General features: G+C 41.3%; 1 protein-coding gene across 4 annotated transcripts in view; it reads right to left on the bottom strand.

Annotated features, from left to right (window-relative positions):
• Positions 1-2247: 2247 nt before the first annotated feature.
• NPR3 (natriuretic peptide receptor 3) overlaps positions 2248-14661 on the bottom strand; it is a 76724-nt gene continuing 64310 nt past the window's right edge. The window contains exons 6-9 of one of the 4 annotated variants that reach the window (XR_014491375.1): positions 12529-12661; positions 12079-12166; positions 8746-9215; positions 2248-6381 (exon numbers count right to left, since the gene is read on the bottom strand). Coding sequence is in view for 2 of the 4 variants with exons in the window: in XM_083354064.1 (XP_083210190.1) it covers positions 6369-6381; positions 9126-9215; positions 12079-12166; positions 12529-12661 (324 nt within the window). In the remaining 2 variants the exon portion in view is untranslated. The remainder of the gene's footprint in view (positions 6382-8745; positions 9216-12078; positions 12167-12528; positions 12662-14661) is intronic. The other 3 variants (XR_014491376.1, XM_083354064.1, XM_083354065.1) reach the window with 3 other exon arrangements.

Below are 14661 nucleotides of genomic sequence, written 5' to 3'. Positions count from 1 at the left end.
GTTCACAGCTCGGCGGATGCCTTAGTGGAAGCCTGGGAAAGGGCAGCCACTGAGGCACTTGACCGGGTTGTACCCTTGCGGCCCCTGACCCGGCGCAGATCCCAGCGAGCTCCATGGTTCTCCACGGAGCTCCGGGAGATGAAGCGTCGGAAACGGGGCTTAGAGAGCCGTTGGAGGTCTAGCCGATCCGAACCCGACCGGTTGCGGTTAAGAACCTATATTAGGTCTTATCTCGCAGCGATGAGGGTGGCGAGGTGTAATTACTTCTCCACCCTCATCGCGTCTGCAGATAATCGCCCGGCCGCCCTGTTTAGGGTGACTCGCTCACTTCTTAATCAGGAGGTGAGGGAGGATCCCTTGCAGGGTCGTGCCGAGGAATTTAGTCAACATCTGTCGGATAAAATCGCTCGGATTCGGACCGGTTTGGACTCCAACTGGGCAGAGTCAGGTGATCAGGACACGGGCGGTCTTGTCAATGTTACCTGGGAAGAGTTTGATTCTGTGACCCCTGATGAAGTGGACAGGATTATGGGGAGGCTGAGCTCCTCCACATGTTTGTTGGACCCGTGCCCTTCCTGGCTGGTTTATGCAGCTAGGGAGAGGACACGAGGCTGGCTCCAGGCGGTCATATCTGCTTCTTTGAGTGAGGGTTATTTCTCCACCGTCTTGAAGGAGGCGGTGGTGAGACCTCTCCTCAAGAAGCCTGCCTTGGACCCAGCTGTATTGAACAACTTTCGTCCAGTCTCCAACCTTCGCTTTCTTGCGAAGGTTGTTGAGAGTGTGGTGGCGCATCAGCTCCCTCTGGTCCTGGATGAAGCGGATTTTCTGGACCCCTACCAATCGGGTTTCAGGCCCGGGTACTGCACGGAGACGGCATTGGTCGCTCTGGTGAATGATCTCTGGAGGGCGCGGGACAGGGGATATTCCTCTGTCCTAGTCCTATTAGACCTCTCGGCGGCTTTCGATACCATCGACCATGGTATCTTGCTGCGGCGTCTCAGGGGATTGGGAGTGGGAGGCACAGTTCTTCAGTGGTTCTCCTCCTATCTCCTGGGACGCTTGCAGTCGGTGTTGGCAGGGGGGCAGAGATCGGCCCCTAGGTCTCTCGTTTGTGGAGTTCCTCAGGGGTCGGTTCTCTCGCCTCTCCTGTTCAACATCTACATGAAACCGCTGGGTGAGATCATTCGTGGTTTTGGAGTTGGGTATCATCAATATGCTGATGATACCCAACTTTTCTTTTCGACCCCAAACCACCCCAGTGATGCCCTCGCTGTGATGTCCCGTTGCCTGGAGGCGGTTCGGGTCTGGATGGGGAGGAACAGACTTCAACTCAACCCTGACAAGACTGAGTGGCTGTGCATTCCGGCATCCCGGGACATTCAAAATGTTCCATCTCTTTCAATGGGGGGTGAGCTCTTACCCCCCGTGGATAGGGCTCGCAACTTGGGAGTCCTCCTAGATTCACGGCTTACCCTGGAAGACCATATAGTGGCCGTGACTAGGGGGGCTTTCGCCCAGGTTCGCCTGGTGCGCCAGTTGCGGCCCTATCTGGACCGGGATGCCCTGTGCACGGTCACTCATGCGCTCGTGACCTCTCGCCTTGACTACTGTAATGCTCTCTACATGGGGCTTCCCTTGAAGACCACTCGGAGGCTCCAACTGGTACAGAATGCGGCCGCGAGAGTTGTCTTGGGAGTTTCCCGGTACTCCCATGTTACACCTTTGCTCCGCGAGCTGCATTGGTTGCCAGTTGTCTTCCGGGTGAGGTTCAAGGTCTTGGTTATGATCTTTAAGTCCTTACATGGCATGGGTCCTGGTTACCTCAGGGATCACCTGCTGCCGGCGTCAACTCCCCTCCGCCCTGTGCGTTCCCACAGAGAGGGCCTCCTCAGGGTGCCTCCGGTAAGGGAATGCCGACTGGTGGCCCCCAGGGGGAGGGCCTTCTCTGTGGGCGCTCCGGCACTATGGAATCAACTGCCGGTGGAGCTCCGGATGACATCAGACCTCCGAACCTTCCGTCGCGGCCTGAAGACCCATTTATTCGAACTAGCTGGTCTGGCCTGATGGGGGAATATGGGCTTTTAAAAGTGTTGTTTTTATTATTGTATTATTGTTTTTTATTTGGGCATTGGTTTAATAATATTTTAACTTTTGTATCGTAATTTATATGCCCTGTGAACCGCCCTGAGTCCCTAGGGAGAAGGGCGGTATATAAATTAAATAAAACTAAACTAAAACTAAACATCAATTAAATTTTAAATGAGCAACTTGTAAAACAAATAAAAACAAATAACAATGAACTTATATCCACAGTTGTAAATTCTGTTTCTACAGAAAGGCAATAAATAAAATCACATCATATGCACATATGGTAGTTCTACTTACATCAGTACAATATCCTATGCAGCTCTTCTTTACTTTTTCCATCTTTTTTTAACCACCCCAATATTACAATTCTAGATTATACTGCATATATATTTTTACAATTGTAATAAGGGCAAAGTGAAATCTCCAGTTTTGATTTCTTCAGATTTTTTGATAAATTGCATAATCCGCACCATCGAACAATCAAAACCATTTTATGACTCAGCTATTTTCTCATTTAACAAACAAGAAAAGCTCTTCATAGTTCATATTCCCTTTGGGAAAACATTCAGTAAGACCAGTGGTGGGATTCAGCCAGTTTGCAGCAGTTCAGCAGAACTGGTAGCTAATTTTTTGTTGCCCAGGCCCAGGATGGACTTCCGGAAGTGGCATCCACACAGAGACTGGTTGTTCATATATTTGAATCCCACCACTGAATAAGGCACAGGAGAGATCTGTTGTGAGGATAGATTTCACTTAGATTTGAAACTGGTCTTACCTGATGTATTGTGAGATTGTAAAAAGCTTAAGACTGGCCTTGTATCTTTCCTTGTCTTCCTTTGTCATAACTGACAGCATAAACAGAAGTTTAAGTAGTGTGTGGATTGCATTTTGAGGGCTGCTCCTAGTCTATCATTTACTCTTGCTCTTACCAATCTTTTGCACTTGTTAACTTATGATTAAGCTACTGTGTGAAGCTGCACTTAGAGAAACTGAAAGAGGCTTTCTGGTTTGACTCAGAAAGTTGAGGTTTTCTAGAGAAACAGCTGTTTTCAACCTTTATCAAGAAAGATGACACCTCACTTCAAATGTGTTATCTTCTCTGCTTTCCCTATTTATTCCACTGAAGAAGAGGTGACAATATAGTGCTTTCCTCCAATAGACTAAGACAGGTGTCCCCAACTCTGGGTCAAGCAAGCAGCAGGCAAGCGCGAGTGAAACTCTACTTGCTTGGAACCATCTCTTCTCCCCACCCCCCTGGGCCACCAAGTCACAAAGGTTGGGGACCGCTGGACTAAGATATGCTGGATCCCGAAAGCTCCAGTTTGCAAGGCTTTGCTTCTCCTTTTGGGATGAGTTTTTGAGTTTGCCGGCATATTGTATAATCCTCAAGAGTTTATTCAGACATAACTCTCATTAGCTATTCAAATTGTGCTGGAGTAAATAATGTTTGAGAACTCTATAATTTACTAAAACAACACTTCAGATGGTGTAATTACCTAGTTTAGTCTTCACAGGTTTCCTTCAGAGGTATATGAACAAAGATGCCCATTTTAATCCAATGTCTCTGGATATATCAGTCTAGGAAAAGCAGTTATAAATATTTAATACTGCACTTGGATTCCACGTCATAGAGACATTACAGGATGAAGTAAGAACTTCTGGTTAAAAATATTGTGTATTGTTATGTGTACTGTATATGTGACATTGTATGTGTGTTAATATAATTTTATGCCTATATCTTTAGTTTTTTTAAAAAAAAAATAGAACAGCTTTTCTAAAAAAAGAAAATTTCATTTTTTTAAAATAGGCTTAAGTGCATTTTAAGAAAAATATCACAATAAACACACTAAGAAAGCATTTTATTCATGTAACACTTTCCGGCATTGTGAATCCCCCTAGTACAAGTACTTGTGGATTAATATATGACTCTGAGCAATATTAAAATTATGAGGGTATTTTGTGTAATTATGTGTGCATTTGTTTAGTAAACCTACAATACAACCTAGTATCATTTTTCCTGCTGGTTTAGAAATTTTATCTTTGGTGAAGAGCATGAACTATAATGGTTAATGTAAAATGTGCAAGGAACAGCTTTAAACATTGTTCATAATGCTCTAAAATGCATGTATCAATTAAATAGGATTAATTGTATGTTGTATTAGAAAACCAAGTTACTTGTTTTAGAAAGCCTCACGTCGACAGTTTACTAAAGAAGCCGCAGTGAATTCTTAACAGAAAACTTGTTTACTATTTTTGTTCTTCAGAGCTAAATCCATAGGTCTTCTCCTTATGACATCCTCATTCCAGGTTAAACATTGTAAGGGTTAATATTTATGTGTAATTGCTGTTCAGTAATTGTGGAATATTATTTCTTTTTCAACTGTTCTAATCCCATAGCCTTTCATTCGGTCTTGTTGGTGTTTAGTGAAGACTGAATCTCAAGACTAGATAAAGCCAGATTTAAAACAGACCCATGAAATCAGGGGAACTTCAGTTAGATTTATCTAAAGCCCCACAGACTATATTGGGATCCAACTCAACAAGTAGGAATAAATATCTGAATTTTATCATTATTAAATGCAAGAATTTTTTCCAAAGCATAATTGTATTTCTTTCTTTACCACGGTTACTTTGGGCATACCTCAAAAACTATGCAGCTAAAAAAATTCTTTTTGCATGCCATGATATAATTAAATCACTTTCAAACTTAGTATTGGTTTGAACATCATTGGCAAAGTATCTAGGTACTGATTTAGAATAGAAACACTCCAATTCACTACTTTGGGGAGGAATCCTTTGAATTTCATGTCTTAGAGCTGGTTCTAAGGAATGCCAAAGGGGAAAATAGTATATATTTAATACTGCAATTCAATGCATGTTTCCTCAGAAATGGATTTTCTTAGGTTTGGTAAGAGTCCTACCTGGATCAAATTGGATTGTCCAATATCTACTAGTAAAAATGACTGGATATTCTGGAAATTTGTATGAAACTGGGAAGACTTGACCACCATTTTCACCAAAAGCTACTGGTTCAGTGACACGTGCATCAAATATGATTTGCTGTCTGTTCTTCACTTGAATCAGGCAAGTATTAAGATACTTATGCAGTTCTTAATTAAAGTTTCAGTATACCTGTCTGAGCATTGTATGTATTATTTGGACTACAATGTAATGCATATTTAGGATCACTTTCATTTCAACTGGACAAAACAATTTCCTCAATGTTCAGCTGAAGCACAGAGACTCCCACATAAGCCTGATCTTCTTTTCTATTCAAGATCTCTTTTGAAACACTTTGAAATCTAGCAGTAGTCTCTGTGGTAGAAAATCAATAAAACCAGCCAATATAAAGTTCCCTGATTCCCTGTAATGGGCAGCACCAGATTAAGGCTGGGGACTGTGTGCACATAATAATCACAAAGTATAAGATAGTGGTGAGGCTATGGGCTATAATGGGCATGATTGAATGTAGAGGCTGGGACTACACCCATAAATTGTGAAAATCCAGATAACCTGTAGATGGTAGAGGCCTGCTGCTGCTGCCATCTAGTGGACACCTGGATTTCTGCAACCTAGATCTGGTACAGCCTAGAACAGGGGTAGGCAACCTTGGCTCTTTTATGACTTGTGGACTTCAACTCCCAGAATTCCTGAGCCAGCCATGCTGAGGGGAGAGGGAGAGGTTTCCAAGCTGAGCCATGTTGGCTCAGGAATTCTGGAAGTTGAAGTCCACGAGTCATAAAAGAGCCAAGGTTGCCTACCCCTGGCCTAGAATATGCCTCCAAATCTTCTGCAATATGCTCAGTTCAGAAACCATGATAGAAGAAAGAAGAGTCCTCTGGCAAAAGAAACATAGTCAGAGAAATACATCTGACTCCTGCCAGCATGAGACAGGGAAAAATAATGGAGGCAGACACTGCTAGTGTGTGGGCTATGAATGGTGTGTAGCATGCACACTACCTCTCTGGGTGCAACTGGCTAGTTTGTTTGGAAGTTTTCTTGGTTTATAAAGATAAATTTTAGGGCAGGAGACAGAAAAACTAATCCGATAGTTTTATTTAAAAAAACAAACAAACAGAATTTATTGTTTCTATGTGTATGTTTTTGGTAAATAAAGGCAAAAAAATGCATTAACATGTTTATTTGTTGTTAATTCCTGGGCTTCATGGCATTACATTGTGTGGCCTGAGGGTTCAAAAGTTCCTGGTAAAAAAGAGTTTTGCAGCTGGCCATTCTTGTACTATCCAGACCTTGGGAATATGAGCATCAATGTTCAGTTCTTACCTGTCGTTACTGCTGACAGAAAGAAGGAAAAAGGGGGAAGATCAGCTTCCGACCATGATGATATAAAAGAGTAAATTTTTATTGAATCTAAGTTCTCTGCTCATGATTATTCAGATTTAAAAAGAAAAAAGATAGCTTTTGTAATATGCTTTTCATTTGGTTTTCCAACATAAAAAAACATCCCAAACAGATATCTTTTCCAAAGCAAAACAGATATCCCAAATAGATAACCAGTTTTCTAATAGAAAAATATAGGAATACTTAAAAATAAAATGTTAAACCAGAATATCATTTTTACACAACAAAATACTTGCGACTTCCATCGCTATACAAAACTATTCTGCCATGTGGTATTTACGAAGTTTGGGCTGCACCCAAGGCTCCAAGTTGGCAGTTGGGCATTTGCACCCTACAAAAAAAATGTAGAGGGCAGATGCTGTATTGCAACCTAATTCTACACTTTTTCCCCCTCATAAGTAAGTACCACAGTTTTCAATGGAACATATTGTTAACAGCCTGGTTTTGAAAACCAGTTGCTTTGGGGAGGGGGAGACACTGAGATTCTCACAGTTGCACAGTACACAACTGTGGGGGGCCAAGTATCTCATTAGTTCCAGTAGAGAAGAATATTTGTAGCTCAGGGTTGACACTAGTGGTCTGAGCTTGGTTGTTTTCTTGCAGACGTTACATTTACCCACACTAGAAAACATCTTCAGCGCTAGTAGGGAGTGGAGTTTGTTTTACATTCATCAAGGACCCTCTTCTCATTAGTTTACATTTCAACACTGGCAATTACAGACTTAAGGTCCATCCAGCACCATCAAAGAATTTCACCTGAATTTCCAATGGTGTCTGCATGTTCACTTATATCAAGGATACCCATACAGGTAATCCTTGACTTACGACCACAGCTGAGCCCAACGTTTCCATGATCAAGCAAGACAGTTGTTAAGTGACTTTTGCCCCATTTACAATCTTTCTTGCCACAGTTGTTAAGTGAATCATTACAATTAAGTTAGTAATATGGTTGTTAAGTGAATATGACTTCTCCATTGACTGCTTGTCAGAAGGTTACAAAAGGTGATTTGCAGCCATCATAAATCCATAAATCTAGTTGCCAACCATCTGAATTTTGATCGGGTAGCCATGGGGATGCTGCAACAGTCATGGGAAAAATGGCAATAAGTCAGTGCTGTTGTAATTTCAAACGGTCACTAAACGAATGGTTGTAAGTCGAGGACTACTTGTGTGGAGAGCAGCATGCACTTTGATTAGAGGCAGAGATTTTGATTTGAGTCATTTGCAGCTGTAAAATCTGATTTACACATCAAGTGTATGAGATAGGCATCCAGATGGTAGGACCTGCTGGACTCTTTCAATTTTTAAGTGCTTCATAGAAATCCAGCTCACACCTGCTAATCAACCACTGAGAGGATTAGCTAGAACAATCTTCTCTGAAGTATTTTGAAATACCGTAACCTTTTTTTCTATATAGGAAAATATTCAGAAGGCCATTTGCATTCCAAACCTGAAAACCCAAACTTCAGGATTCCATCACTTTATCCCAACTTATGTACACAGCTGGCCTAAAACTGCACCTTTTTTCTCCAAAACTCTTTTGTGTTAGCCTTATTCCAAATTTCTAAAATAGCGTACGCTGTCTAGACAGATTAAGAATTTATCATTTGTCAGATCTTGGTGATATCTAATATTGATTCCTCTAATTTTATCCATATGACAAAATCTTTATGAGGCAGGGTGGACTGAGACAAAATTGTGTAAAGTCATTCAAAGAGATCAAGGGACGGACTTGAACTGGAATCTCCCAGATCTTAGGCCATGTCTAAACCATTGTCCTATGCTGGCTCTCAAAGTATGATTATAACTGTCAAATTCCTAACAACCATGCTGAAAATTTAGAGAGCTACAGCCTCAGACATCTGGAGCTGAAGACGATGGATCTGAACTCAGGAAGCATTTCCCCCTGGATGTAGAAATAATGTGGTCAGGGAAACTTCCTCAAAATAAAAATTCAGAGTAAAGTGGAATTTATGTGAAGACGAATTTTCTCTTCCCATGGATATAGTTCTCTTTCTTATATTAATAATAGAGTAGTGAGAGAATATCCCTAGGAATCACAGTGGAACAATTTCAGAACTAATGTGAGATGTAAACTGTTCAGTATTAAATCCTCATTTGGCTTCAATGTGAAGTTTCTTCTGTCCCACTGATGAAATGCATGATTGTTCTTTTTCCAAAATTATATTGCACTGTACTAGCTACACACTCTTTCCCCCCCATCCTGTCTCCACAATTCAATTCAGAACCTATTTTGTTCCCTATGTGAAGCTGCCCCTTTGTCTATGAAAGTACTTAAGGATCTGGTGTGTGATGTAGGAAAGAATCACCCGACATTCACAAGGCATCATGAAGGAACGTTTACATCATCAAGACCCCAAATCTGCCTTGAGATAACCACAAAGTATTAATAATGTCTTGTCATGAGAAAACAGGTATTTTTCTTTTAATCATTCATCTTTCCATGAGATAAAAAAGGCCATGTGGCATAATGTGGCTAGTAAATCATTCCTGAGTTTCTGAAAAAAAAAATAAGACAAGTGACTCTACTTTTAAAAGGTGGAGTCCTTAACGCACTTTTGTTCCCCTGTGGCAGTCTTTGGTACTGTCCATTTGTCTACAGATATGCCCACAAGAGCAATTCTTTTCTATTTCATGCAGCAGAAAAGTGAGACCTGATGGAGTCTTCTCGTAATTGTCGGTGCTTGCCGATGTTGTACTCTTCCAATTGATTTCTTCTTTCAATGGTTATTTTGTACTTTTTCCTGGGTGGCAGAAAGTAAGAACAATTCCTTCAGGAATTTGAGATAAGAAATAAAACTCCCACTACAGAAGAACAGCTGGGTTTGGCATAATCAGTTACATGAATGAGAGTATCACTGCCAAAAGATTAAAGGGATGTGCCCCGCACCATTTTTGTCTCATATACAAGTTAAATCATGTTTAAAGATTTCAAATGAGCTTTTTTGTTTAGTTACAAATATGAAACAAAATGACCCTAAAAACAAGAGGATTCTTTATATCCAGTGAGAATTAAAATTGTATCTGCATCCTTGGTGGAGCAGTGGGCTAATGCCTCCTTAAGTAACACCAGCTGCCTGCAATTAGTGCAGGTTCGCATCCCACCAGGCTCAAGGTTGACTCAGCCTTCCATCCTTCCGAGGTAGGTAAAATGAGGACCCAGATTGTTGGGGGCAATTAAGTTGACTTTGTAATAATGCCGCTTGGGGTGTGTGTGAAAGCCCTAACAAGCAGGCATATACATAGAATGAAGGCTACTGCTAAGCTTGTAAGCCGCCCTGAGTCTTCGGAGAAGGGCGGGATATAAATGGAATAAAAATAAAAATAAATAAATAAAAGTCTATCTGTGAGCCACTTAAATTTAAACGTTTGTCCATTTTGTAATTACATGAGTATATTGTGCAACCCTGCTTCTTGTGGTTGGTATTATTTTTACAGGAAGCTCAAATGATGAATGATGATTGTATCACCATAATGAGTCTACTAAGATAGAGGAGGGTCAGCAGTATGCAGAAGCAGAAAAATGCTTTTCAGAAAAAGAAACCCTTACATGGCAAACTCTCATGAAACAAGAAAAATGAGAACATTGTTTGCTAACTTGGTACAGAATGCTAATCATCTGCAGTGGGATGAAAAGTAGGGGAGTAGAGAAGTTGGAAAGAAAGAAAGCATGGCTAGGAGATATTCTAAACAAGAATACTGTTGCCAAACTTACTTGTTTTAAGAAAGCTTAATCATGATTTAAGTATTTTTCTGCATGTGTGAACTGCACATTGATGGAAAATCTATTTCGGCTAAGAATTGTGTTACAGCATATCCCCCCCCCCCATATACAAAGGGAGTAGAATTCCTAGATTTCATGTGGATTGGAGTTGTGATCCCTGCACTTAGTCGTTCAGTCCCTAGTCATCTCACGACTGGACTACTGTAATGAGCTCTATATGGGGCTACCCCTGAAGAGCATTTGGAAGCTACAGCTGGTGCAGAGTGCAGCAGCACGGGTAGTTCTGGAGGCCCCAAGAATGGCCCCTGTAACACCACTGCTGTGTGAGCTGCATTGGTTACCAGTCTGTTTCTGGGTGCAACCTCGGCTCTTTTATGACTCATGGACTTCAACTCCCAGAATTCCTGAGTCAGCATAGCTGACTCAGGAATTCTGGGAGTTGAAGTCCATGAGTCATAAAAGAGCCGAGGTTGCCTATACCCCTGGCCTAGGTGATCACCTTTAAAGCCCTTTTCCAGGTTACTTGAGGGACTGTCTCACCACACTGGCCCATACCACTTGTGCCGGCAGAGAAGGCACGCTGCAGGTCCCGTCAGCCCGATTATTCCGGCTGGCGGGATCCAGGAGGAGGGCCTTCTCTACTGTTGCTCCTGCCCTCTTGAACATCATGCCCCCTGATGTAAGGTTGGCCCCAATGCTCCTATCTTTTCACAAGGGCCTAAAGACACAGCTGTGCCGCTTGGCTTGGGGACGCATTGGGGGAACAGTGCAATGTAGCTGGTTGATTTGAGTAATAACAGATCCCACCTCCCCCCACTCCTCCCCCGCCCTCCTCATGTGTCTTTGGTTTTAATCTTTTATTTTAACTTTTTATGTTTTAGCTTATAGATAACCGTAAACCACTCAGAGTTATCCTATGGTAAGATGGATGGCCAATAAATTTTATAAATAAATAAATTTATTTATTCATTCATTCATTTACTTTGTATGTCTATCCATCTCAAGCAAGTGACTCTAGCCAGCAAATAATCATTAAATCGATTAAAATCTAATTGAAATCACAATACAAGAAGAAGAATTAAATGCATATAGCAGCAGAGAATTATTATAATCCGCAAATGTTAGCATAAACAGGAAATGAGCCTGTCATTTATACTCAGGATTTGAGGCTCATGCACAAGACCTTCTAAAATGCCAACAGGATTGGGCCATCCTAATTTCTGGAGGGAGAATGTTCAAGAGGACAGGCACTGTGTCAGTGAAGGCATTCTTCCTGGTCCCCTCCAGTTGCCTTTTCTTGGCTGATGGGGCCTTCAACATGTGTCCAACCCAGTGATGGGATTCAGCCGGTTCAGCAGAACTGGTAGCTAAATTTTGTTGAATTTGGAGAACTGGCTGAATGCACACCGCTTCCGGAAGTACGTTCTAGGCCTGAAAAGCCTGAAGGAAGCCTACCAGGCCTAGAACGGCCAGCTGGAAGTGCAAGGATGCCACTTCCGGAAGTCCGTTCTAGACCTGGGCCTCCCAGGCCTACATCCACACAGAGAACCAGTTGTTCATGGATTTGAATCCCACCACTGGTCCAACCTGCCTGATTGAATTGGATAGGTAGAAACTGGGGGAAAACAGTCCCCTCAGATAACCCGGTTCCAAGCCATGAAAGGTTTTAAAGGTGACAGCCAGCACTTTGGCTGCCATATTGATTTCACTTCTGGTTTCCAACTGCTAAGGGCATGGAAGGCTGACTTTGAATAAATCTCTTTTTAATTACCATAGCATTTTTGGCAGTGTTTGGATCAGTTCATGAAGCCTCTCTGCCAGACTGCAATATCTGAGGAGAAATGACAGACATTCAAAGATACTGGGTGTTAAATTAAACTCACCTGAAAATGTAGAAGGCCATCAACAATCCTGCTCCTAGCAAGGCACCTACCACTATCCCAGTAACTGCTGATTCTCCTACACCACCTGCTTGAAAAATAAACAGAAATCAACCAAAGGAATCTGTTAACAACAAAATCTTGCAGAATGATTGAATTACAGTTTTAATCTATAATTGTATGTACAGATTAGTTTGAAGTTTAGTTTTTAGCTGAGGTTGAAATGTTTTTTTTTCTTTAGCTTCACAGCCTTTTTTATGAATTATGTTTATTTTAGATTCATTGTTGACATTGCTTGCCTTTAGTAGGAGAAAGAAAATATGTAAGTCCTTTTTCAAGACCCAGGACAGGACCTAAATATTGGCCAGAATAAGGTTGCTAGTAAAATACAGAGGTAAAAGCATAGATTATCAGTTTGGTTTGGTTAGGCCTAAAACTTGTATATTAACTTACATGATTTGCAGGCTGCATTGCTCGTGTGTTCCAATCCTCGGCTATCGTCTGTTTTTAGTCTTTGTTCCCAGAGGTAATTTGCACTTGGAAATATTTCAAGCCGTCCCTGTTTTCCATAATAGTTTCCAATTACCTGTATATATATATATATTAATAATAATAATAATAAACCTTTATTGTCAAAGTACATGTGTACATTGAGATTAGCTGAGCCTCCCCCCGTGCTCCCTCCCCCCAACACACAGTGACAACAAACCCTCCATCCCACCACACCATGTGAACCAACTATACCACACACCAATATCCTGCTAGGTAAAGACAGAAAAGTAACTTTCTTTCTTTCTTTCCTTCTTTCTTTCTTTCTTTCTTTCTTTCTTTCTTTCTTTCTTTCTTTCTTTCTTTCTTTCTTTCTTTCTCTCTCTCTCTCTCTCTCTCTCTCTTTCTTTCTTTCTTTCTTTCTTTCTTTCTTTCTTTCTTTCTTTCTTTCTTTCTTTCTTTCTTTCCATCCTCATTGTACATCTACATCAGAAGGCTGGTAAAGAGCATTAACGATTCCAAGATTTACTGACTGAAGACAGTAAATTATGTAATTTTCTTGCTCTATCTTAAAACCCGAGGAGGGACACCCCCCCCCCCAGAAAACTGAAAGTCTATTGAGCTTCTGGAAGAATTTAACAACGGTAAAAGTAATGACAGCAACAACAGCAATTCCAGCCTAGTTCAAAACTCCTAAGATTTGTTGGGTGCAAAACCAAGTCGCTGAAATTATACAGACCTGGGGAATAAATCACATTTGCAACCCATCTGTGTTTGTGGATCCACATATAAAAGCTGCTTCCTGCAGCTCTAACAGAGGAACTATCAAGGTGTCATTACAATCTGAGACATTTGTGTACAGTTGTCAGGATTTTCTATCGTGTATCTTGGCCAGTTATTTTTTTATTTTACAAGAAGCCAAAGTTGTTGTAAACACCAAGTGATCAGATAAAGACCGAAGTTCCTTTGGCTCAGTTCCACTTAGGAAATAAAGTTTTCATGAGCGATGGGAAGGAATCTCCCAAGTAAACAAACACCGCCACCAGCATCATCAAAGAGAGGAGAATATTATAAATCAGAGCTGGGGCAAACATAGTAAAAGAAATGATGTCAACCAACTGAAAAGGGAAAGTAATCAGACTCTGAAAAGAGATGTTTGTACAAGCAAACGGAAAGTTAACAAATGGTTGCTAGCCCTGCAGTGATTGTTTCTGCCCAAGAGGAGGGCTGAACAGGAACATCTGCAGAGAATGAAATCAATATTTTTTTCTTTGGCTCAGGATGCTGAATCCTTTGGTCTTGCCTCAGATGACCTCTGGACTTTTGATTACCTTATATAGAGTCTCTTTTGATTACCTTTATATAGTTTCTCTTTTGACATCTTCCATTTTAATATTTTATAATGCATTTGTTTTGTTAATCTTTCTCATTCAACTTGGTGGAAACAGTTTGCTTACTTTACAAAGTAGCGGCAAAATTCTCTTATCTTTGGGGCAAGATTTGGATTAAGTGAGCAATTTAGGGCCTCGGCTTTCACTGCTCTCCCCAGTTTCTAACTTCCCACTTTTCCACGGAATCCTGGAGGAAGAATCAATGAAAGAACTCTTATCTGGAATTTCTTTCAATCAGGAAGTGTGAGCAGCCGGTAGGGCTGGCATGCAATAAGAGAAAGAGCATAACATAGCACTCCTGTCAGAAACACCAAGGCACTTCTGGGTTGAAAGGATTAGCTGGTGACATCACCGTTGCCCGAGAAACACACAATTGGGGACACTGTCAGGACCCACCCCAATCCACGTCTTAGGAAAACAAAAAACTCTTGGAGTCAGTTCTAGTCCAAAAGGAATTTTTACTAGGACATGCTTGGTTGTGGAAATACAAGACAGGACTTGATATTGTTTTACAGATTGAAACTTTATAAAGAGTTCCCGGTTCAACCCCCCTTCCCTCAACCCCATTTGGTCAGACCCCCATCATTTTACTTCGTGTCATCCCTTTTGTGGGAAAAAGGGAACTTCGAATCTTTATGGTTATTGCCTTCTTCCTTTACAGATTCAAATGGAGACACAGGCCAGATGCCTTCTTCCCTAAACCTCC

The sequence above is a fragment of the Vipera ursinii genome (genome assembly GCF_947247035.1).
Source record: "Vipera ursinii genome assembly, chromosome: 2".
Classification (NCBI taxonomy): Eukaryota; Metazoa; Chordata; class Lepidosauria; order Squamata; family Viperidae; genus Vipera; species Vipera ursinii.
This window is presented reverse-complemented; position numbering and strand designations above follow the sequence as displayed.